The sequence below is a fragment of the Colius striatus genome, chromosome 7, assembly GCF_028858725.1.
Source record: "Colius striatus isolate bColStr4 chromosome 7, bColStr4.1.hap1, whole genome shotgun sequence".
NCBI lineage: Eukaryota > Metazoa > Chordata > Aves > Coliiformes > Coliidae > Colius > Colius striatus.
In genome coordinates, this window is record NC_084765.1 from 25,345,071 (window position 1) to 25,368,467 (window position 23,397).

General features: G+C 37.5%; 1 protein-coding gene across 4 annotated transcripts in view; it reads right to left on the bottom strand.

Moving 5' to 3' along the window:
* Positions 1-23,397, bottom strand: part of THSD4 (thrombospondin type 1 domain containing 4) — a 345,093-nt gene that overhangs the window by 229,655 nt on the left and 92,041 nt on the right. For all 4 annotated transcript variants that reach the window (XM_061999825.1, XM_061999823.1, XM_061999824.1 and 1 more), the window contains one exon: positions 14,209-14,638. In XM_061999825.1, the coding sequence (XP_061855809.1) occupies positions 14,209-14,638 (430 nt within the window). The remainder of the gene's footprint in view (positions 1-14,208; positions 14,639-23,397) is intronic.

Genomic DNA, 23,397 nt, shown 5'->3' on the forward strand with positions numbered 1-23,397 from the left:
ATATTAAATTAAGTCCAAGCAATCCACTTATACTCCTGTTTTGATTTCTGCAGTGATTCTACCTAATCATATTAATCTTTTGACATTCCAAAGGATAAAAACATGTCCAAAGAAAAATAATTAAAATACTTATTTCTGAAACAATAATCTGAAGATTCTTCTTTCATTTTCGGAACATACACTTAAAAGTGACAAACCCTTGCAATATGCATATTATATAAACTCCAGTTCTTTACATAACAATCCACCACGTCTGCCATGAACTTATCCTCTAAAGTCTCGGTGCCTTGTTCCTCCTGAAACCTATGGAAGTTTCACTTCCATATCTGAAAGTAGAATCTAGGGCACTTCAAATTTTACTATTTCTGCTATGCTGTTTCTCTTTGCATTGACAATGATGGTGCAAATCCGTATCAGTGTTAAATAGAATCAAGGCAACCTACTTTTGTCTAGCTGAACACACACTGAAAGACGGCAACAGATCCATTTAAAAGACTGCAAACTGTTTTACTCCCCCAATAGTTCTGATTTTGAAAAATGGTAAAAGAATATGAAGACAATTGTCTGTCAACAACAAAAAAGTATATTAAATGTGTCTAGATCTGTAGCACATTTTCTATTAAAATGGAATTGATCCTTCTGAAAAGCAAAAATACGCAAGAAACTTTAAATGCAAAATTTTAAAAACTATGTGAAGAACAGCCCTCTGGTAAAAACAGTGCTAACAGCTCTAGTTACAGTCCGTGACCACAGACAGTATACTATAAATGTCTGGCTTGACTTTGAATGAAAATTGCCATCTGTGAATGCAGTGGTATCTGGACAAGTTTATGAGGAATGAGCACCTGTATTGCTGAAATCTCAGCCCTGCTTCAAGTGCTGACTATACACCTATATGTCTGCTGCAAGGGAGATTAAGCTTAGTTATGACAATCATCATAAACTACTACCTTTCGTTACTAACCAGAGGGAGATTCTGAAGTGATGCAGAATAAAAAGGAAGAAAGTAATACAAGGTCACAGCCTTTCTCCTTTCTCTCACTGCTTTCAAGGGACTGCCTGTCATAGATGGAAAATACCTTAGACCTGTGCACAACACAAAGGGAACTGCTAACATCTCCCTCTGGAACTTAAGAATCCTTTTCTTTTTCCATTAATGATTTCAGTTTTGCAACAAGAAAGTCCTCTGAATTTACAAGAACAGCAAGAAAACTCTTTGAAGTGTTACCCAAACCTAATCTTTATCATTCAAGTGAGCCATTAATGCATAATGTAGCAAGTGTATCTATTACTGCTTTACCTTTTTTTCCTTCTATAGCACTTTACATCTGAAAATACAGTATGTCTGACATGAGGGAAGATCAATCAAACAAACAAAAAAAAAAGTGTTTCCGCTTAACTTTACAGGTTTGCATTTAGTGGGGTCTTTTTGTTGGTTTGGTTTTTTTCTTTTTTTTTTAATTCTCCCTGACAGATCCATCTGATTAGATTGAAATAACTTGTTTAAGATTATGAACAACTTGTAGAAGACTCAAGTCCAGCTTTAGTTTCAAATAAAATGTTAGCCCCTCATCCATCCCACACAAAACATTTACACTGATCTAATGTGCATGCCTGGAAATGTTTGGCATTATAAGTTTAGGAGGGGCTCACCAAAGACCTATAGTAGGAAAATTAACAGTAGAGTTCCTCAGTAGTACGAAAAATGTGTCAAGGAAATCATCCATTTCTGTTTATTGCTATAATTTTTCAAATGCTCTTCCAAAAAAACCCACCCAAACAACCAATCTGAGAAACAATAATTGGTTTCTACAACATCTAATTTTAACAACCAGAAAATGGAAATTCTGAAAACAGACCATGCTGCAACATAGTATCACCTGGTGTAAAGTGATATGCAAGTATGCTATGGAAGGCAGAGCTATGTCATTCACATCTGCCAGTGATCTAGCTGGTTCACTATGGCTAGACTGTTTTTGGCCCAGCAAAAGACCAGGTTACTATCAATTCATTCCAAAGCCATTCTTTCAAAATGTCGTTACTATTTTACTGTCCCAAGTTTCTTTTAGTGTCCAGTTCCTTGACCAAAATCATACTTCAGTATCAAGACCAGAGTATACAGGATGTTCTTCACATGATCCCAGTCAAGCACCAACATCTTGTTATTTGCAAGAAATATCATAACTGCTTTGTACAGTGGCTGTTCTCAGTCTCAGAAGTGGTATCATTTTTTCTGTACAAATATGTTGCATGAAAAGTCCACCAAATACATTAATCCCTCCATTCAAATATCTATTTATAGAAGCACTACATATTGCTTAAGGTGCTTAAAATGCACACTATTGCCTCATTTAATGGAAAATCAATGAGAAATATTTACATGTGACATAACCTGGCTCAAAGTCTTTAGAAAGCCTTAACATGTAAGGTTTGAGCCTTAATGCAGATTCAATGTCTCATCTGTCTACATTGTTCAAATACATCTGAAAAATAGAGCATGCTTTAATAGTTCGTCTCAGAAAATGTGAGGTTTATGTACTTAATATAGCTGCTATAATAGTAATATTTTTATACTAGAAAAATCAGTCACTCCAAAACCTTTTTTGAAAGGCATCACCAACATTTGCTATACTTCATGCAACTAGTGAAATTAACAGATTAACAGCTAAAATGAAGTATCTATTTCTCATAATTTGTAGAAAATTATGCCAGTTTCCAGCAGTATTTTATTTCATTTTTAAAACACACTGATCTTGGAGCAGCCTATTCTTTCTGAGGTGCTGCCTTTATGTCATGTAGGTTTCACTACTTTACTCTCTTGTTCTACTAGCTTGATTAATATGTGGGAATAATCCTCTACCAGTTTTCTATATGAAAGCCTAATCAATCTAAAAGGAAATTCAATTGCATGCATTCCATTTCCATGACTGGTCTTTATGTGGGAGGAATAGTTTCAGCAGAAGGACTGAAAGTTCAGGGAAGTTTCTGATTTGTACTAAAATGATATTCCACTTCTTAAATAAAATTCTCACTACAGCAATAATTACAATGTTCTTACTGAAGGATCTATATTCTAAGTGACAACTAGGCAACAGAAGTGTTTATGCAGTGTTACATGAGGCAGAAATGTACATGCACAATGTACAGATATTATTACATCTAGAGTGAATTCTGATATTGAGAAAATATATATATTGAGAATATATATATTGAGAAAATGCAATTTGTTCTTCTTTGTAAAAAAAATTCTAAAATAAAAATAAAAAGAACATCTACAATGTGGAACAATTAGTTTTCCACGAAAAGTGAATAGTTGTAGAGCTCCAAAAACATAGCTTAAGAATGACTAAGTTTGCAGGAGTTAAGTGTAACAGAAATTACAGCATTATTCCTATTTTAGAGTACTTGCTTCCATCAAAAATGAGTTTCTGATACAACACATTCTTACACCATTGCTGCAATACATTCTTTCTTCTGAGTTCATGCTACTTAAAAGAAATGGGGAAAAAAGCACCTTAAACTAACTAGCAGATCCATTTACCACCTTTTATAATGTTTTGGTAAAGCTACAGCCGCTAGCAGTGTCCATTTCCTTATGAGTTCATCAAACTTGAACCGTTCAGACTAAAACTTTCCACTCCTGGTATGTGTCTTAGTCTCATTTTTTTGACTGAAGTATTTAATCCAAGAATAAGCCTGAAGGAAAACAAGAGAGGAAAAGTGTTCTTTCTTTTTTTTCCCCCCATGCTTCAAATATTCTGTTGATTTGTTTTGTTTTTTTTTTTCAGAATATAAATGCCTGTTTCATTTTAATGGGTGAAAAGAAGTCAGCTAGGGAAGTGGCTTTTTGTCAAGAATGCATCCTCTGCCTTTTATATAGAAATCTACCCAAATATTGTCAGGGCACAAGACTTTGAAAAAAAAATGCTGATAATCATACCTTGCACACGTTCAAACAAAACTTATTAAGTTTCAGAGCCAAACTACTGGAACAACCTGTTTACAAGGAAGTATGTTCCTTGTCTGAGGCTAAAAGAGGCTGTGAAGCTTTTTGCCAATTATTGATACGTGCTCCTGAGGTCTGTATTAGAAGCAGGTGCTGGAAGTTAAAATCTCTTTCTCTGTCCTGATCTTAATAGCCTCTTGAGCCTGTTGCAGTCAACGGAGACAAAGCAAGCAAGCAGCTTAATACAAATGCCTGTATCTAAAATACAAATACTACTTTAGAGGAAACTTGGAGTAAATCTTGGGAACAGGATTTAACAGATGAGATTGGGTGATAAGGTCTGCTGAAGAAGGTACTGAGAATAAGAAAGTGAAACTGGATGAAAGTGGAAAGCAGCTGGGGAACCTCAGTAGGAAGAGAGACTGGAGGCAGAAGAGATAGGGAGAACAGATGGAAAATATTACTAAGAAGTGTGACTGAGCAAGAAAATACAATGGGACAGCTTCTGCTAGAGGGAAAGAGTGCAGACAGCTGTATTTGGAGGAAATACCTGTGGTAAGAAAAATCTATGAACAGCATGGCCAAGTATTTTCATCACCCTGTAGTACTAGTCTTCTACCATTGGCTCAGCTGCAATGGTCTAATGAGTCTTGTGAATAGTGACTTATCACATGATGGCATTCTGAATTTTACTGTTTTTGTTTTAAAACTACAAAGTCAGTTACAGGAAGTCACAGGACAGTAAAAGAGTGTTTAATCTCAATTTAGAAGAGATTACCCACGCAATTACTATATAATTTGACACTTTTTGCCTGTGAGGTCCATTCTCAACTATATGATTACATTTTTTACATATGATCCATGACTCATTCAATGTGCAGAATGGACTTACTCTGGGGACAAATCAGAAATGTTTAGTTAGAAGAGTTACTTATACAATCTCTCTCTCATTCACCATAGAAGCCAGTAGGTATACAATGGATATAGAGAATAAGGAACATGAAAGATGGTCTGCAGCTTCTGAAACTAGCTACCTTACCATTTAGAGGGCAAAAATGTCACCTGTGATGCAATTTATTTCATCCAATCCTTTATCAGTTTTTTGAAATACGTACTTTCAGTCTGTCAGTCCATTTAGGAGTCTGACTGGAAATCTCGAGATCTGACTTGCAGATGAGCTGCTAAATCATAATTATGGGTTTGGCCAATGCATATTTTGCTTTGACTACTGTCAAGTAATAAATATGATAACACAGAAAAAAGCCACCCCATCCCAATGACTCAACATAGGGTATTAAATATTGAACACTTCTTTGAAGTCTCATTCTTCTATATCTCAGCTCCCTTCCTTACAATAGAAATTGAATCTTGCAATCACACAGCAGCTTTGTGAATGTTAGATCAAGGTCAATTACTTCAATTACTTGACTAGTCCTTAGAGAAGCCATTTTTTCCCTTCTTCTGCAAGAAGCATTTTTAAGGCAGGGAGCCAAAGTCTGAATACTAAAGAGAATAATATCCAGCAGTGTATGACTAATAAGCTACGCAAAGACTCTGGCATAAAATAACACATTATCAGGTAATTAAATACTTTTCTTAATACACAAGAGTTACCACAGGATTGTTGACAAAACTCTAGCTCTGAAAGCATTAAACCTTTCCTGGTTTGACTGTCTCACATTAAGGGAGTCCTCTTCTATTCAGAGTAAAACTACACACTATCACAAAAAACTGTCATCAAAAAGTGACCCAAATTGAGGTCTCAAAACAGCCATCAAGACAATTACCATGCTTGCTATCTTTAACAAATGATAATGCAGAAACAGAAATACAGAAAAAGAAAATAGTACATTGCTTGGCTAGGAAGTTACCGAATGTTGAAGTCAAAAAACAAAGATAGTTTGGAGAAAGAGGCAAGGGATGTTTCCCTGGCTTCTCCCTCCTACAAATCACCCATTGTCTCTATAACACTGTGGTAACAGATGTAAGAAATACAGGATTGTTTTTTCCATAACTACAAATCAAGAGTTTGAAGATAAACAGTCTTACCAATCTATCATTAGAAAGAAACTCTGTTTTATTAGTTACACTTGCACGTTTCTATGTGTGCAATATGCTGCCTGCAAAGGTGTTCTTTCTGGACAAACACACGGTACATTTAACGAAGTACTAGCAAAGATGAGACAGAGTACTACGGCTTGATTTTTTTTAAAGGGTTTTTTTCCTTATATCACCACTGTTTTAAATATTTTGGGGTTTTGCACTGTTCTGCATGCAGTTAGCTCAATGTTATCATATGCAAAAGTCTTATTATGCTGTTCTGGGCATCACAGGGCATATTGTCCCAATTTCCACTTTCACCTCTTCTGGAGCAGGGGGCTTGGATTACTATCCTTCAACACAACTACTCTGTGGTTAGGCCAAGGGACACATGCTTGCTAAAGCTAATCTTGCATTTAGGTTTCCTAAGTTTCTACATGAGTACTGTCCATTAATTAACTGATTAAAAATCTAAAACTAAAAGTAAACCATAAAACCAAGAACTCTAGCAACAGCATTGCTCAGAAACCACTTCTTCAGCATCCTCAGCTTAACTTTGGCAGCTTCTCCTGCACTTCCTTCTTCCTACACTCACCTTGGTCAATACAAGAGACCACTGGCATTGTATTGGTTAGTACATTCACCACAAACTCCAGTATTCAGGTAATGTACGTTCTTTTCCTGATGTCTTGCAAATGTGTCTTAAATTTGTTTATTGTTATCAACAGTATGAAACTAATCTCCTAAAAATACCAGGGAAAAAATTATTCCTTTAATGTATCAAACCAGATGCTTGACATTTGACAGTAGGTATTTTCTCTATCTATAATTAATGGGAATAGTTAATAAATGTTCATAATAACAACATCTAAAATAAAATCATTTCCAAATTAATTCAAGTGATTTCCCGTGATCAAAGTTTCTAGACATCTGCAGCTTCCTCTGCTTCGAAAACCTGGATGTAAATTAACTAACATAAAAGAAAAAGCAAATTTCTTGTTCAAATTATAGGAGTGTTAAATAATTACACACCAGAATTTCAGACAAAGAGTTTTGTCACTACGAATTGAGACAAAAAGACAGATAGACAAGCTGGGATGCCTTAAAATAGTTCATTTAAGTTCTTATTAGAATATCATAATATTTTCTAATACTATGACATTAGTTCTCAGTTGTTGAAGGGGTTGTGACAAAGCCTCAGTGAAGAGATGCAGACAAAGCAACTGTGGTCCAAGACCTGTATCAAAGATATCTCTATGTCACTCTGGTAGACAAGGGACAATTGATCTATATGTAGGATATTTTATGAGTGGCATCTCTGTGCCAGTGACTAGTAAATTAAGCCTATATTAGTGACAATGCATTCTGAATTCATGTTTATACAATTCTGCTGCAAATATCAAAACAGTCAAAGAAAGGGCAGTACAATCCAAAGTACTGTAAGCTTTTAATAAGTTTCCTATACATCCACTGAATGTCAGACTACCAAACATACATACACAATGGCACACTGTTCGCGGGGAAAATTCCTCACATGAAGTGAAGGTTAAATTTCCTCAGGAAAAGCTATGTCATCATAACCTCACTTTGCCACTTATGTCAAACATCTACCCTAAACAAATCTCAAAATAAGAATAAATAAACCACAGTAGCTCTTTGGAAATAAGAAAAAGCTTTTCAGTTTAAAAAGGGAAAAAAAAGAGTTCTCTCAAAAATATTGTGGTGGTTTAGCCCTGGCTGGGTGCCAGATGCCCACTAAGTCATAATATCACTCCCCCTCCTAAATTGAATAGGAGAGAGAAAAAAATATAGCGAGAGGTTCATGAGTCGAGATAACAGAGATCGCTCAGCAATTAGTGTCATGGGCAAAACAGACTCAACTTGGGGAGAAAAGGGTTTGATTTATTAATGAACAGTCAGAACAGGGCAGAGAGATGAGAAATAAAACCAAATCTTGAAACACCTTCCCCCACCCTGCCCTCCTCCAAGACTCTCCTTACTTCCCCCCAGCGGCGTGGATGGGGAATGGAGGATGTGGTCAGTTTATTACACATGGACTTTGCTGCTGCTTCCTTTCAGGGGGACTCCTCACACTTCCCACTGCTACAGCATGAGGTTCCTTCCCATGGGACACAGTTGTTCATGAACTTCTCCAGTGTGGGTCCTTCCCATAGGCTGGGGTTCTTTATGGGCTGCCCCAGCATGGGGCCTCCCATGGGGGCAGCTTCTCACACCCTGCCCCAATGTGGGTCATCCACCAGGAGAACAGTCCTTCAGGTACCAACTGCTCCAGCATGGGGTCCTCCACTGGCTGTGAGTGGATCTCTGCTCCCTGGTGACCTCCATGGACTGCAGGGGCACAGCTGCCTCACCATAGTCTTCACCACAGGTCACAGGGGACTCTTTCTTTCAGGGCCTAAGCACACTCCTCCCTCTCCTTCTCCTCTGACCTTCGTGTCTGCAGAGATGTTTTCACATTCTCACTCACTGTTGCTTTTGATGTTTAGCAACTGCACAGCAGCTTCTTCCCCCTCTCAAATACGTTATTCACAGAGGCATTACCTCAGTTACTAATTGGCCAGGCCTGGGTCAGCTGCAGGGTCCATGTTAGAATTGATTGGCATTGGCCCTATCAGCTACAGGGGAAGCTTCTGGCAGCTCTTTGTTTAAAAAAAAACCACCCCTGTAGCTTCCCCCCTCCCACCTCCGACCCTGGGTACCAAAAATTTGGCCCTGGCAAAACCACTAATAAATATATGGTGTCTCCTATTTGTCTTTACATTAGTATGTGAGCATTCCAACTACATTACAGAGTGGACACATTCTTGAAGCACTCTATATCACTTCTGAAAAAGCTGTCTGGGAATTACCTTTTCTATTTCATACAAAATTAAAAATTTCTACTTCTTCCTTTGTTAAAACTTAAAATACTGGAAATGTTTCATTTTCCATAGAGTGGACTTTCAAAAACATTTCAGAATGCCAGAAAGCTGGTGAAATGGCCCAAGATCTCAGGTGCCAAGGGAGCCTGCCAATACCTACCTATATGCTTAGGTGACAGAAGGCACATCAGTTTTTAATTGACTAAATATATTCCTGTAGAACATTTAAATTCTATTTAACTAGTGTTCAGCATCCAAAAAAGTCTTTCAATGGAAGTTTTAACTCACATTGGTCAAAATTAGTATCATCACCATTAATATTCTTTAGGAAATATATATATTAATTTAGCCCATCATGATAGAGCTGGAAATTGGCCCTGAGCCTTTTACCTCACCTCATCTCTTCAACTGTAAAACCTCTTTCCATTTCCAAAACCATCTTTTCAGAAACTTTATATTCCCTATTAAGGTGCCATTCTCAAGTTCTCTGCACACAGGAGCACAGATGCAAGGAGAGAACTCTTATTCAAAACCAAAAGCTGGATTTTCTGTAGCTATGCTACCAGAATCATAGTATGTATACCTGAAGTCAGGATAAGAAAGTAAAAGTAATCATTTTTTGCTGATCCTATCTAGATATTTTTCCAAAATACAACTGACTTCTTCCTAAATAGAAGTTACTTAAAATGCTGGGAAAGACAACACAGCCTTACTGAAAACATGACAATAACCCATATGAAACAGCAGGCAAGCTAGCAATTATGAATGAAACTGCACAGGCTCAGTAACACTTCACTCATATAGACCTTTTGGAGGTTTCCTCAGTCTTTCATAAATTTTAGATTGCTTTTTACAAATTCATATACACATAAAGGTGAAACTTGGTCAAAACCACACATCAGTCCATGGCTGAAGACAATTTAAATTTCGCATCCGTTTTTTATTGCTCTTCATAGTGAAATATCATAATTTGTTGGCCTATTATTTCATACTCCTTACTGTACTGTAACTGAATCACTAAAACAGTCACTACTTTATTTTACAAGCTGTCTAATCAGAGAATTTAAATGCTCATGATTACTACGTGACTTCAGACTGAAATGTATTGGTGCAATTTGGGAAGTGGGAACCGCAAAAGAGAAAAGCTGTCAGGGTAAGCAGAGCCTTCTGGCCTTAACTCACCACCAAGGACGTCATAGAATCATAGAACAGTTTGGAAGAGATCTTTAAAGATCATCTAGTCCAATCCCCTTTCAAGGTGGGGACATCTTTCACTAGATCAGGTTGCTGAAAGCTCCATCCAACTTGACACTGAATGTTTCCAGGGATGGAGCTTCCACAACTTCTCTGGGAAATCTGCTTCACCACCTTCATTGTAAAAAAAAAAAAAAAAAATCAAACAAACTCTTTCTTATGTCCAGTTGAAGCCCACCCTCTTTTAGTTTAAAATAGCTGCCTCTTTTCCAGACACTACTGACGTTGGTAAAAAGTCTCTCTATCTTTCTTAAAAGCCCCCTTTAAGTACTGAAAGGCTGCAAGAAGCTCTCCATGTATTAAGGACAAAGATAATGAAGAAATAATGTCTTTACCATATTTCTTAATAGCCATATTATTGCCATATTACAGTCAGAATTTACTGTAAATCAAATTAAATTGACTTTAAAAAGGGGCATTCTCTATCACCAAATTTATATTGCAAAACAAGTAGGCCTCAATGCCCAGAACCCTGAAAGCTTCCTTATGTACATTGCCCAAGCAACCCTCATCCTCAAGTCAATTTACAAATATATTCCGCAATATTCAGACACTCACAAAGAGCTAGTGTCTTGGCAATGCTTGAAACAATTGATAACAAATGAATGTGAGCCAGCAGTGTGCCCAAGTGGTCAAGAAGGCCAATGGCATCCTGTTTTCTATCAAAAATAGCATGGTCAAGCAGGACCAGAGAAATGATCATTCCCTTGTACTCAGCACTGGTGAGGCCGCTCCTCAAGCGCTGTGTTCAGTTTCGGACTTCTCAAGACAAAAGGGACACTGAGGTGCTGGAGCGTATCCAGAGACTGGAAACAACAGTGGTGAAGAGTCTGGAAAACTGTTGAAGAGTCTGGAGCCGCTTAGAGAACTGGGGGTATTTAGAGGAGACACGATCAGTCTCTACAAGAAAAAATGTTGTAGCAAGACAGGGGTCAGTCTCTTCTCTCAAGTGACAAGTGAATAAGATGAGAGGAGATGGCCTCAAGCCATGCCAAGGGAGGCTTAGATTGGATATTGGGAAAAATTTCTTCACGGAAAGAGTTGCCAAGCATTGCAACAGGCTGCTCAGGGAAGTGGTTGGTTGAGTCATCATCCCTGGAGGTATTCAAAAGGCACGTCAATGTGGTACTGAGGGACATGATTTAGTGGTGGAGGTGGCCGCATTAGGTTAACATTTGGACTTGATGATCTTAAAGGCCTTTTCCAACCTGAACCATTCTATGGTTCTATGAAAAAGTGCTCACTAAACAACTGTTCCATTTGAGTTGCTTCCTTTGTTCTGGTGACAAACATCACAAGTTTGCACTCAAATTATACTTGACCCACATGCCCACACAATTCTCTTTCCTTTAACATCGGGAGAAGTAAGGAAGATTTACTCATCACTCCCCCATTTGGGAGGACCATAGACTACATTTGAAGAATCTTCTTGTATCGCAAACAGCGTATGGCTTTAGTAAGATCTGCCAGTACTGGTTGTATGTAAAGGACAGATGTTTACTGCCTATTTCCTGCTGAACGAGGTGACAGGCAGTTGTATATTCTGAGGTAAGCACGTACAAAGCTTATACGCAAGGTGCTGAAGAGGGGGAAGCCACTTCTACAATAAGAAAATAGGTTTAACGACCTGCAGAAACACTTGAACAAATACAAGCACTTCCGAGGTTCTCCCTAGCCGAAACCTGCAAGTTTAACTTGATTCATAAAGCTGTCAGTCTTGTAAAATGAGTTCAGCTATTAATGAAAAAACAATAAATGTACAATAATGAGGAAATGACCTAATGGACCAAAGCAGATTGACTTAATTTGTTATTAATTAACTGCCTTTAGGAGAAACTATACAGGGAGTGGCCAAACACCCGGATAACTGTTTAACAGAATATTTTCCTCTTAGTAAATGAGATTTTCATTTTTGGTATGCTCCAGGAAGAATTAAAAAAGAGCAAAGAAAAAGAAAGAAAAAGATACTGTTCTCTGCATGCTGGCAGGACCACTGGTATATGTCACTACTGATAAATTAAATTAAAACCCACGTGCAGAAGCATTTAATCGGGAAGAACAAGCAAACAAAGTGAAACACTATCAGCCTTGTTTTGCTCTCGTCCTGGCCCTTCTACTAAAACTGTTCTTAGCAACTTCTTTTTTATAATTATATTAATTACCACATTCTAGGGAGCAAAATAACCCTGAATAGCAATTATAGCTTCTCCAAGGGTAACAGAAATGTTACTAAATAAAGAAGATCGCTATGTAGAGTTCCACGTCTAGGAGGAGCTGCTTCATCTACAATTTCTCCTTGTTATTAAAACTCTCATGTACTATAAATGATGATTTCTTTACAACAGCATTTATACATGTAACAACAGCAAAGAGGCAGCAACCATGCACTCAACTATTCTCCTCTTCATTTTTAGAAGTCTACTGTTTAAACAACAGTTTCTAAAAATAACATGAAAATATTTTCACTCCTGTTCCCCTCCTATCAGAAAAAAATTGACAATGGCCAGACCACTCATTACACTGACTTACACATCTTGCCACTATCTAATTCACAAACTCATAGTCTTCTTCTCTCCAGTCAACTTGCTACAAATTTCCTCTACAAACCTTCATTCTCCATATCTGGGCCACCTGGGATTGTTTGCTTCTTCCATCTCATTTCTAACTTCCTCATCTCTCACCCCTTGCTCTCTGAAAAGAAACAATTTTGTTCAATTTCTTTAGTCAGGCAGAATACTATCCTGCTTTTTGCCTTGATGCAGTAAGGGTTGAAATAAAGACTGAGACATTTGTGTGTTTCTTGGACATGAGTGAGAGTCGCAGAAAACTTTTCAAATTAATGCCCATGCACCAAATTCATTTCCTATTTCCTTCAAAAAACAGAAGGTGCTTTTCAGAAGAGTAATTTGTACCAGAGACTATTCTCAGAGGCTCATACTAGCCCTTTAATGTTTTCCATTTCATACAAATACTCTAAAACCTCCTTGATGTTAGGTCTGTTCAATCAACTGCTCTAGTCTCAATCAATGGACTTCATTCAAAAATAAAGAAATGTAATAACTGCTCACTAGAAAGCAAAAACGCACTCATCTGATTTGCTTAGGTCATGCATTTGTTATCCTGATTGTATGTTCTGTTGCTATGCAGGCTTCCATTAAATGAAACAGGATTTGTAAGAGGCAGAAGAATCAGATATGCAGCCACGCAGAAAAATGTGACCTGTTCTGTCAACATATTCAGACCATTCTTGAACATCCTGCTTATAATATCCAAATATGAGTTTCTTTGAGTTTGTGACACTGAATTGGATTAATAGCCTAAATAAGATGCAAATATTAGGAAAAGATACTTTAGGAAAAACTAAAAAGACACAGCCAGAAACTGAAAATTTTAAGCCGGATGAAAATTGCTTGTGGGGAGAAACAGCAAAATCTCACTAGCCTCCCACATACAATAGGAGACTGTCCCAGAGCACAGAGCTACACCCAGCAAAATATTTTTGAATGAAGTAATAACAGAGTAAGTTTTATTTCAAAATTAACACAGAACAGATTTTCACTCCAATAAACTAGGAAGCCAAAATCAAACATGTACAGCTTAAATGCTGGTAAAAGTAGCATCTGTCACAGAACATACAACACCATGGAAAGATATTGGCTTGATCTAGGCTACTGGGTTCTGGCTCTAAATGCTACTTAGAGCACAACTAGTACTCTCAAGAGGATAACCCTACCCCATGGAACTGAGAAGAAAGGAGCCTTCATAACAAGGTCTACCTCAACTCCATTTTTCCATTTCTTACATGGAAAAATGTTAAACTTGTCTATGACTCGAGGAAATTAGAACTGTAATGTTTTGGTAGTGGCTGCTTAAAATCCTTGAAGGTATAGTATTAGGTAACTATAATAATATGCATCTACAGTCAGTATTCCCCAAGACACCTCAAAATAATTTCACCTAAAAAAAGATCACTAAATTAATTTAAAAAATAATAAAAAACGTTCAACTTCTCGACTACATGAACATTTAGCATACTAGGAAAAAACAACAGCTGCCCAACAAATTATATAGGAAAACTAGACTTACATTTGTGTTGCAGAGTTTATACTGCTTGTAGGTGCCAATGCACACAATTGCTGCAGCCCTTTGTGGCTGGGGCAGACCCTGGACCATCTGGTGTGATGCAGATCCATGATGGTTTGAGTCACTGCTGTGAAACAGGCTTTGAGATGCAGGAAACGATGATGACTGATAAACTGAGGGTCCCAGGACTTGATGTCCAGTCTGGGGGCCACTTTCTTCTTGATAAAGATTCCCATGTGGAAGTGAAGGACTAGCTGCCTGGCTATAAGTGTTCATGAGACTTGGACTCTGATGAAAGACATGGTTTCTTGATGACTGTCTCTGCCTCCGAAGTTTCTGAGGCTGCTGACCAGTATCAGTTTGTAAAGGTAAAATGTAAGGCACTTTTCCATATCCATATTTTCCTGGACCAATAGGACTTCTGTTTCTGTTTCTAAAAGCAGAGGAACAGGGAGAAAACAGTTACTGAATTCATAAATAAAGGAGCAGTTAGATGCTTATATGACCTATTATTTTTCAAAGTTATTCACTGCAAAGCAACAGATAACCAAAAATTCCAATGTTTTACCAAAAAAATGTACTAAATGTAGTCTTTCTTGGTATACTAGGAACCTCTGAAGGAGTCTAGTCTACTGGTTGAAATAAATCCTAGGTCCTTTTTAGCTGAGTCACATGGGAAGCTACTTCGTATCAACTAGCAAAAGCAAATGGTTAGGTATGGAATAAAGTGTCAGTTTTTGGGGGGAGGTGGTGGTTGTTCTTTTAATCCCCAAGACCTGAATGAAAATTTAGAGAACCAAGGCTGCATATTCCTGAAATTCATAATTATGTATCTCAAGTTCCTCATAAATGCAATAGCAAGAAATCCCTACTCGGATTTGAAAAGTGGCAGAAGAAAATTTGAATTCAGTAAGGCAAAGATTATTAAATATTTTGTATCCATTTAAAAGAACTCCTGTGGTTCATTTGCTACTTAAAAAATAAAAACACAAATAGAAAAATGATAAAGAACATAAAAACGTTACTGAAAGCCCTCTGGAAAAGAAGTAACCTCTGGAGAAATGCAGGAAAATATACTTATGGTACACAGGTTATTTTCTCTTCCTTGGCCAGCAGATTTAATCATTAAAAAAAACATACACAAAGTGTGTATTAGCAATACATTATTAATTAATACATCAGGACTCTCCAATTTGTTGACAGTGTAAAAGCCCATCTTTAACTGCACATTAGTAAAACACTACACAAGACTTTGACAACGGCTCAGCACTAATGGCAGAAGTTTCGGATCTCTTGCAAAGAGATCTCTTCTTCCTGAAGACTCAGTGTTTTGAGCTATATTACATCTGTATTAGCATGCTCAAACAGTTGGTACTCCCTGGAGGGTAGTTTTGTCCTCTGCACACTCACAGTAACACAGTGAACTCAATCCAGAAACTCCGCTCCACATAACAAGCGAAAAATGACAAAATGAATAATACCATATTGGGTCATATACTTCAAGAAGGTTAATCCTGGAATTTTATCTGCAAGTAACAGGCTCATTTGCATTTGCTTTTCATGTCATCCTGTACAGCTTAACATCAGAACAGGTCTTGATTCATAATGCCACAATCTGAAGAATAAGTTGGCAAAGAAGATTTCTTCCATTTCAGAGCAAAGCGTGAATACAACTGTTTTCAGTAACCTGCTTTGCAGCTCAGGGAGACTCCATTAACAGAGGGTCATTTTCCTTCTGTCCATAAAACATATTTCTCTTTTTTAATATATATAAAATAGATTTGAACTGCAGTAAAAATTGAAGGTTATAAATTGCCAAACTTATTTTACAGAAACTGAAGTGTTGCAGATGTCAGACAGCCACCAGATCAAACAGACTTTTCTTTGGGTTCATTTTTTCTTATGTTTGTTTTCTTCTCAAGTCTTATATTCTCCCAAGACTCTTGTTACATGGGAACCTTGGAAGTAATTTACTTCCCATTCTAGCTTTATGGCCATGTGAAGCTTTTAATCAATCTTCCTGGCTCAAGGACGTGTGAACAAGAGTGTTGATTTACCCTGGCAGATAAGCCGCCAGCACTCTTGAGTTGTTTATACCCATTAATCTGCTCTGTGACTGTGATGGTCATTGTTGGTAGGGTCATTGGATGGTATGGTTTTGGTAGTTACAGTAAAGTAGTATAATGGGGTTTGGCATTAAGAGGGAAAAAGGCTTCCTATAAGTGGACAGGATAGAAAAGAAAGAAAAATGATGAATGGAAATTATTTCAGAAGTTGAGACTAAAATCAACTTGATTTAAATGAGCACAGTTCTCCATTGTGAGTGGTTTTGGTTTGGGGTTTTTTCAAATGGGCTAAGAAATTGATTCCCCTATGTTGCCATGATTTTTATTTTTAACATAACTCTTCATCTCTGAGCAAGAGCAAAACAAACACACTGTCATGACCCAGGTCAGAGTTGGGATGTACTCTCATTTAATGAAAGTGCACCCCAACTCTGACCTGGGTCATGACAGTGTGTCTGCTTTGCTTCTGGCACTCCTAGCGGATGACATAAAAGACAACACCTGTGTTTGATGTGATCAGGTGAATGACCTGCTTAGCCTGGTGGCTGAACTGAAGGAGGAGGTGGAAAGGCTCAGGAGTGAGAGAGATATAGGTTGGTGGATGGAGCATCTACTATCTCTGAGGTGTAAGCAACAAGTTGAGGCTCCCCTATTATCTTCTAGCCAGGTTAACAGAGGGGACCAAAAGGATGAAGGGGAATGGACACAGGTCCCTTCTTGGGGAGGCAGGTGAAACCCTTCCCGGCCTCCCATGCCTTCCCAGTTGCCATTGCATAACAGGTCTGGGGCTTTGGAAGTTGAGAGTCAGGCCAGGGAATACGGAGGGCCACTTGAGGAGGCACTCAGAGTGGGTCAGTCGCTGTCATGCCTTCAGACTGCTTCAATATGAAAAAAAAAGAGGGTTATAGTAGCAGGTGATTCCTTTCTGAAGGGGATTGAAGGCTCCATATGTCGACCAGATCCATCCCAGAGACAGGTCTGTTGCCTCCCCGGGGCCCAGGTTAGAGATGTTGCCAGGAACCTCCGGGTTTGGTACAGCCAACTGACTACTATCCGCTGTTGGTAATGCAGGTTGGTACTGATGAGGCTACAGTGAGAAATTCAAAAGCTATTAAAAAGGACTTCAGGACATTTGGGAGAATGCTAGATGTCTCAGGAGCACAAGTAGTGTTCTCCTCCATCCCTCTCATGGCAGGGAGGAATATTGAACAAATGAAAAAAACCCACCTGATTAACAGGTGGCTCAGAGACTGGTATCACCATCACAACTTTGGTTTTTTTGACCATGGTGCAATTTTGATGATGCCAGGTCTGGTGACAGATGGAGTTCACCTGTCTCAAAGGGGAAGTAGGATCCTTGAAAATGAGTTAGTAGGGCTCACAGAGGCTTTAAACTAATTTTGAAAGGGGAAGGGGATAAAACCAAGCCAGCTAGAGTTGAGCATGGGGGTTGAACTAGGTCTTTCAAGGTTTCTTCCAACCTTTTACATTCTGTGAAACAGGTAAAGAAGTAAAAAAGAATTAGCAACTGACAGCATGCCCCTAAGTCTTGTGCCTACTTACAGAAACCTAAGCTAGAGTGAGATTTTGCATCATTAGACTTCACAAATCCATGTATGCTAAAAACCGGGAATCATCCTTCTTAATGTACCAATGGTCAAGAAGAGCATTTGAATAGTATGTTGAATACCTGTTACTACAGGAGTGAAGTTGAATTTATGAACCACAGTCAACCGCTCTCAGATTAACTCAGAAAATCCATTTGAGTAAAATTCAAGTTTCAGATTCCAGGTTTTATACAAGTTTGACAAAGCTCTTCCAGCAAGGTGTTAGATTCTGTCCATGGTTCAAAAAGTCCATGGTTCCCTAGCATTAAGAGAGATAACTACAAGAGTCTGGCAGCAGAATGGAGCACCATATTCCTTTCACCAACACAACTCCTAAAATAGCTACATTTGGAAAGCATTCTAACCTATCTCCAAAACCTGCAACATGGTGCGCTGCACTGCAATGAGGACATGACTGCATCAATACAAATCCTTCACATAGTCTGAAAACAGTATGAAAACAGTAATAATAATGTTCAGGTTCATTTTCATAAACACAGTCCCTGCAGAGGAGATATTGTTTATAGCTGAATTTATTTAGCTATTAAAACCCTAAGTTGGAGTCCTGATCATGAAAATGATTGCAGGGTTGAACTCTAACGGGTATGAGAAGTCAACCACTGGCACTAAGATATGTACATTATCACACGAAGAACTGAATAACACTTTGCTGCTCATCTAAGAATACAATAAAAAGTTATAAACCAACAGAAACCAAAGTCCAAGAGTGAAAAAAACAGTAATTGTTTGAAAAATAGGTGACAGGAAAAAAGAAGCCTGGGACTTTGTTCTGCAGGATTACTCAGTGTTCTCACTTTTGTAAATCCAGTGCTCTTTCTGCACACCCTTGGGCCCTTCAGGAAGTTGTCAATTACCTTCTACATCGATCTTCAAAAGCACTCCCCTGAACCAAATCATATGAATCAAATACAACTGTATTAACATAACAGTCATGCTAATTTGCTATTGCCATTTCTTGAGTTCATAGTCAAAATCTAATCATTTTGTCAGGTAAACTTTCTTCTCAGGGTCCATACAGTTCTTAAGTGTGTAGAGACAACTTGGGACTGGAGAGAGCTAGGTTTATTTCCTACATTTCTTTCATTAAGAGAAAACTTCCTCCTGCTCCTAGATCAGTCAGATCAGCTCAAGTACAGAAACATGCGCCTATGCTACTCATATGCTAGGCCAGTTAATTTCACATGAGGGCTTTTGGCTGCATATCCTTACCTTGGTCAGATTTCTGTCATTCACAGTAATAAAATTATTTCATGCAGGCCAAGCCTTTTATTTAATTGTTTCTAATAAAAATATTTCAATACAAGTGTCTACAATACTTTGCATAGAGAAAAGTTCTAAACATCCTTTCAAGAATTAGAAGTAACAAAAAGTAAGAGGTATCAAAAAGACATGTAAACCTCACCAGCTCAGTCATCTAATAATAAAAGTGTTAGTTTTTAAAAGTTGTTCAATTCTTTACTGGACTGAAAAAGAAAAAGAATAAGAGGAAAATAAGTATTCCACAAGATTTGCAGTCATTTAAGTTGAAGATTCAGTATTTATTACGTATTATAGATATGCAAAGAGGGAAAAAAATGCCACTGAGAACAGAGTTATCATTTAGAGGGAAATTACTGCTTAACAGAAAAATATATCTTGAAAAACAAGTAGATGCATTAGGTGTTTCATGTCAGATCATGGCTAGCAGACATCTCTGATCTACTATGCTCATCTCAAGAAGAAGTGTTAACAGCTGTTTGATGCAGATTTGGCAATCTTCTCTCATCAAAATACACCTCCCTGATTGCTCAGACAAATCTATTTAGCACTTTGATAGCAAAAATGATGGGTGCCTTTTAACTTAAGCCAACCTAAATATATTCTTTAATTCAAAAATACATTTGCCCAGACAAGTATGAAAATTGCATTTTGTGCTATTAGTGTAAGGATTGCAGAAACATTTAAAAATCATTATTGGTCTAACCATTACCGATTTCTCTAGTGCTGAGGATAAGTCAGCTGAGAACTGGCTGCTCACAGTACATTTTGAGTGACAAAAAGAAATTTTTCTGTAAAAGCTCTTACTAAATGCAGCCAAAAGAATACGTGTGCTTTGCTCAGGAAACAAATGCATTATCACTGCCTCATAGAGTTTATGCTAAGAACAATGCTTTGAACCTTAAGTGTTCTCGAGGTTCACTAAGTATTAAGTACTTTCTGAGCTGATGGGCTGGTTACTTATACTGACTGGAAACCCTCTTTGAACCAAGGATATGCAGTGTCTTTAAAATACACAAGTAAGATTACACATTTCCTGGGCCACCACCTGTTCTCTTAAGTACTCTTTACAAAGCCTCTCTTTAACATACCTTTCCCATTTTTTCTCTTTTTTCATCACTTCCTTTCTCCTCATATTTCCCCCATCCTTCTCTAAACAGAGGTTCCCTGGCACCCTTCCAACAGAAGCATAACTTGTTTTCTTTCTCTTCCTATGTCAGACAGGGTGAAAAAAATGTATTTTATATGAGCTTTGCAGCATTTCATTCAATTTAACTCCTGGTATCAAAATATTTCTTCTCTTGTAAACGAAAAACTGCAAAGTTGGACATTTAGCAAAAACTCATTTATGACACCACAGAAGACTTCTTGTCCTACTGTTGGAATGTTTTCTTAGAACAAACTCAAAGATTTGCCAATTTCCCTTGTTTTCAATTCACAGTTTTCCTCAATTTCTCAAGAAGTAATGTTGTAGAAAGGTAACAGCCTTCAGACACCAATTTCACTGGGGACAAGGGGGAAAAACTGCACAAGAATTACAGGTTTCATGGTATCTTTTTCAAATTTAGCTCTTGTCTATTAGCAAAAATTATTCCAAAAGCTGAGGAAAGCAGCTTTCTTCCTGGTGTGCCCAGCCACATCCACCATCCTAATAAAAGACAATAGAATCTTATCACAGAACATTTGGATAGATGTGAAGGCAATGCTTAGCACATTCTTGTAATTTTGTTCAGAGTTCAGTTGAGTTTGAAGCTTTTTTTTCAACATATTCAGAAGCTTGCCTTACCAGGAATCCTGCCCTGGAATTAGCAGAGAAGTCCTCGAATATGCTATGGAAGCTCATCAGCGAGTCTGGTCTAACTGCACGTGTAGCATGATGCTGCTCTGAGTGCAAGGACACAAGCACTCTTTAGGTTCTTGCCTATTCTTTTCACTTGGAAATAAAGCTGTTGCTTATAATCTAATCTCAGAAGTGACACTGGCTATATTTTTGTCCTATCAACAGCAATCAATCCACAGCTAGAATCTACTCAAGCTGAACTTAATAATCATCTATCATCAGAAACAGAGGTTCTACATGCAAGACAAAAATGTGAGAAGAGAGAGAAGAAAAAGTACAAATACGATTTATAGCTTTATTTCCCAAAAATATTCCATGATATGCACCACTGCAGAATGTCTTTAAAATTCTGATCTGTGCTTTTGTTGCAGTTATTGATTCCTATTACAAGAAAAAAAGTTCCAAAAGTGCATTTCTTTGATTTCCACTGGAAAAGAGGAGCTCGGTCTCCTTGGACCTTTATCAAAGCTCTTTGGACTAAATTTAAGTCCTACAACCCATCAAGGTTTTAATAGGAGCATATACATGCTTAAGTTAGTAGGCCAAATACTTTTTAACTAAACCAATGACATACATTGTAACTAAAATAAATCTATTTCTGTGGACAAATATACCAAGAATTTAATCTAATAATCTAGATCTCAGCAAATATCTATTTAGCAGCATCACATCACTGTAATTGACAGCTTCTAAAAAAAAACACTACCTATTTACATGCAGTTCAAGTACTTAATATAGTTGAAGTTGCTTTGATTTTGTTTCTGAAGAATTTAAACTGATTTATTAGCTGTTCCTATCAGAAATTAAGTTTTTGAAAAATCATTCCAATATTTAAAATGTAAATAAGAAAAAATAAATGGAGACCAAGAAATCTTTGCAGACACAAAACTTCAAATGGCAAAGTCAGGCTCTAATTATGTTATGTCCTAATTTCTGTTAACTGGCCAAGTACCAGTATATGTTTTGTAATGTACTTTATTATTTTTATTACTCCTAAAACAGCATCCTTAAAATAATTTCAAATATATATTTTTAATCCCTGCCATTTCCTTCATAACTCAAAACTTTAAGTAGCCTACAATGGTCCTATTTAATCATTTACTTTCCAGTCCTCCAACTGCTTTTAATTTTTCTTGTATGTTTTCTGTATTCTTAGGCACACAGTTCACAACGTTTACTTTAAAAAGGCTGTCAACCGTGCATTTTTTGTCCACCTTCTCTTAAGTTTAAATCACAAACTGCTTGTCCTGGTCATAACTGCAGACTTTCACAAGAATGATTGGTAAAAAAATTAATGACTTACTAGTTCTGGGAATATATTTCCATTACTCAAAATGGAGAGCTCTCAACAGTCAGATCCATTCACATCAAAACCACTATGTATCAGTACAGTGCAACAGCCCTGTGCAGCTTTGCATTCCACATGCTCACTTTTCACCAGCTCTAAATCAATCTGGAGAAAATCACTTAAACATGAATGAAAGAAGGGAGCCCTTTGACTGTTTTATGTTATGAAAATGCATTCCTATCTGCTCATTGACCTAGAAAACAGCCTTAAAGCCGTGAGCAGTTACCATTGTCAAATGTTTCGTTACAAGAGTAACCAAACATTTCTCAGAGTATATCATACACTGGAAAGCTATCATCACAAATTTCTTCTGCCACATTATAGCATATTATTAACACTTCATCAGCATATTTTATTGCAAATGAATCACTGTAGGCATTCGTTTCATTTTACTGATTATCATTGTCAAAGTATCCAAAACAATGGAACTAACTAGGTGGGTTCACATTTCTGGTAACTTTGTAACCACAGTGTACTTTGTGGCTACACACTACTTCCCACCTATCACAGAATCTTATAATATATGCATATCAATATTTAAACTAATGTTAACATATTTTGCCTAAAAATTTCAACAGCTAGAAGACACAGAGTAATCAACTCTGCATCTTCTATAGGAAAAAGAACTATAGCACACAGGTGAGTCTTCTCTCATTTCTATATCATAGAATCATAGAAAGGTAGGGCTTGGAAGGGACCTTTAGAGATCATCCAGTCCAACTCCCATACAGAAGCAGGTCAACCTAGATCAGGTCGCATAGGAACATGTCCAGGTGGGTCTTGAAGACCTCCCAGGAGACTCCACAACCCCTCTGGGCAGCCTGTGCCAGGGCTCCCTCACCTGAACAGTGAAATAGTTTTTTCTTATATTTAAGTGGAATTTTTGTGTTCCAGCTTCATCCCATTACCCCTTGTCCTGTTACTAGCTACAATAGAAAAAAGGGATGCCCCAACCTCCTGATACCCACCATTTAGATATTTGTAAATATTAATAAGATCTGCCCTCAGTCTCCTGTTTTCTAGACTAAACAGCCCCAGTTCCTGCAGCCTTTC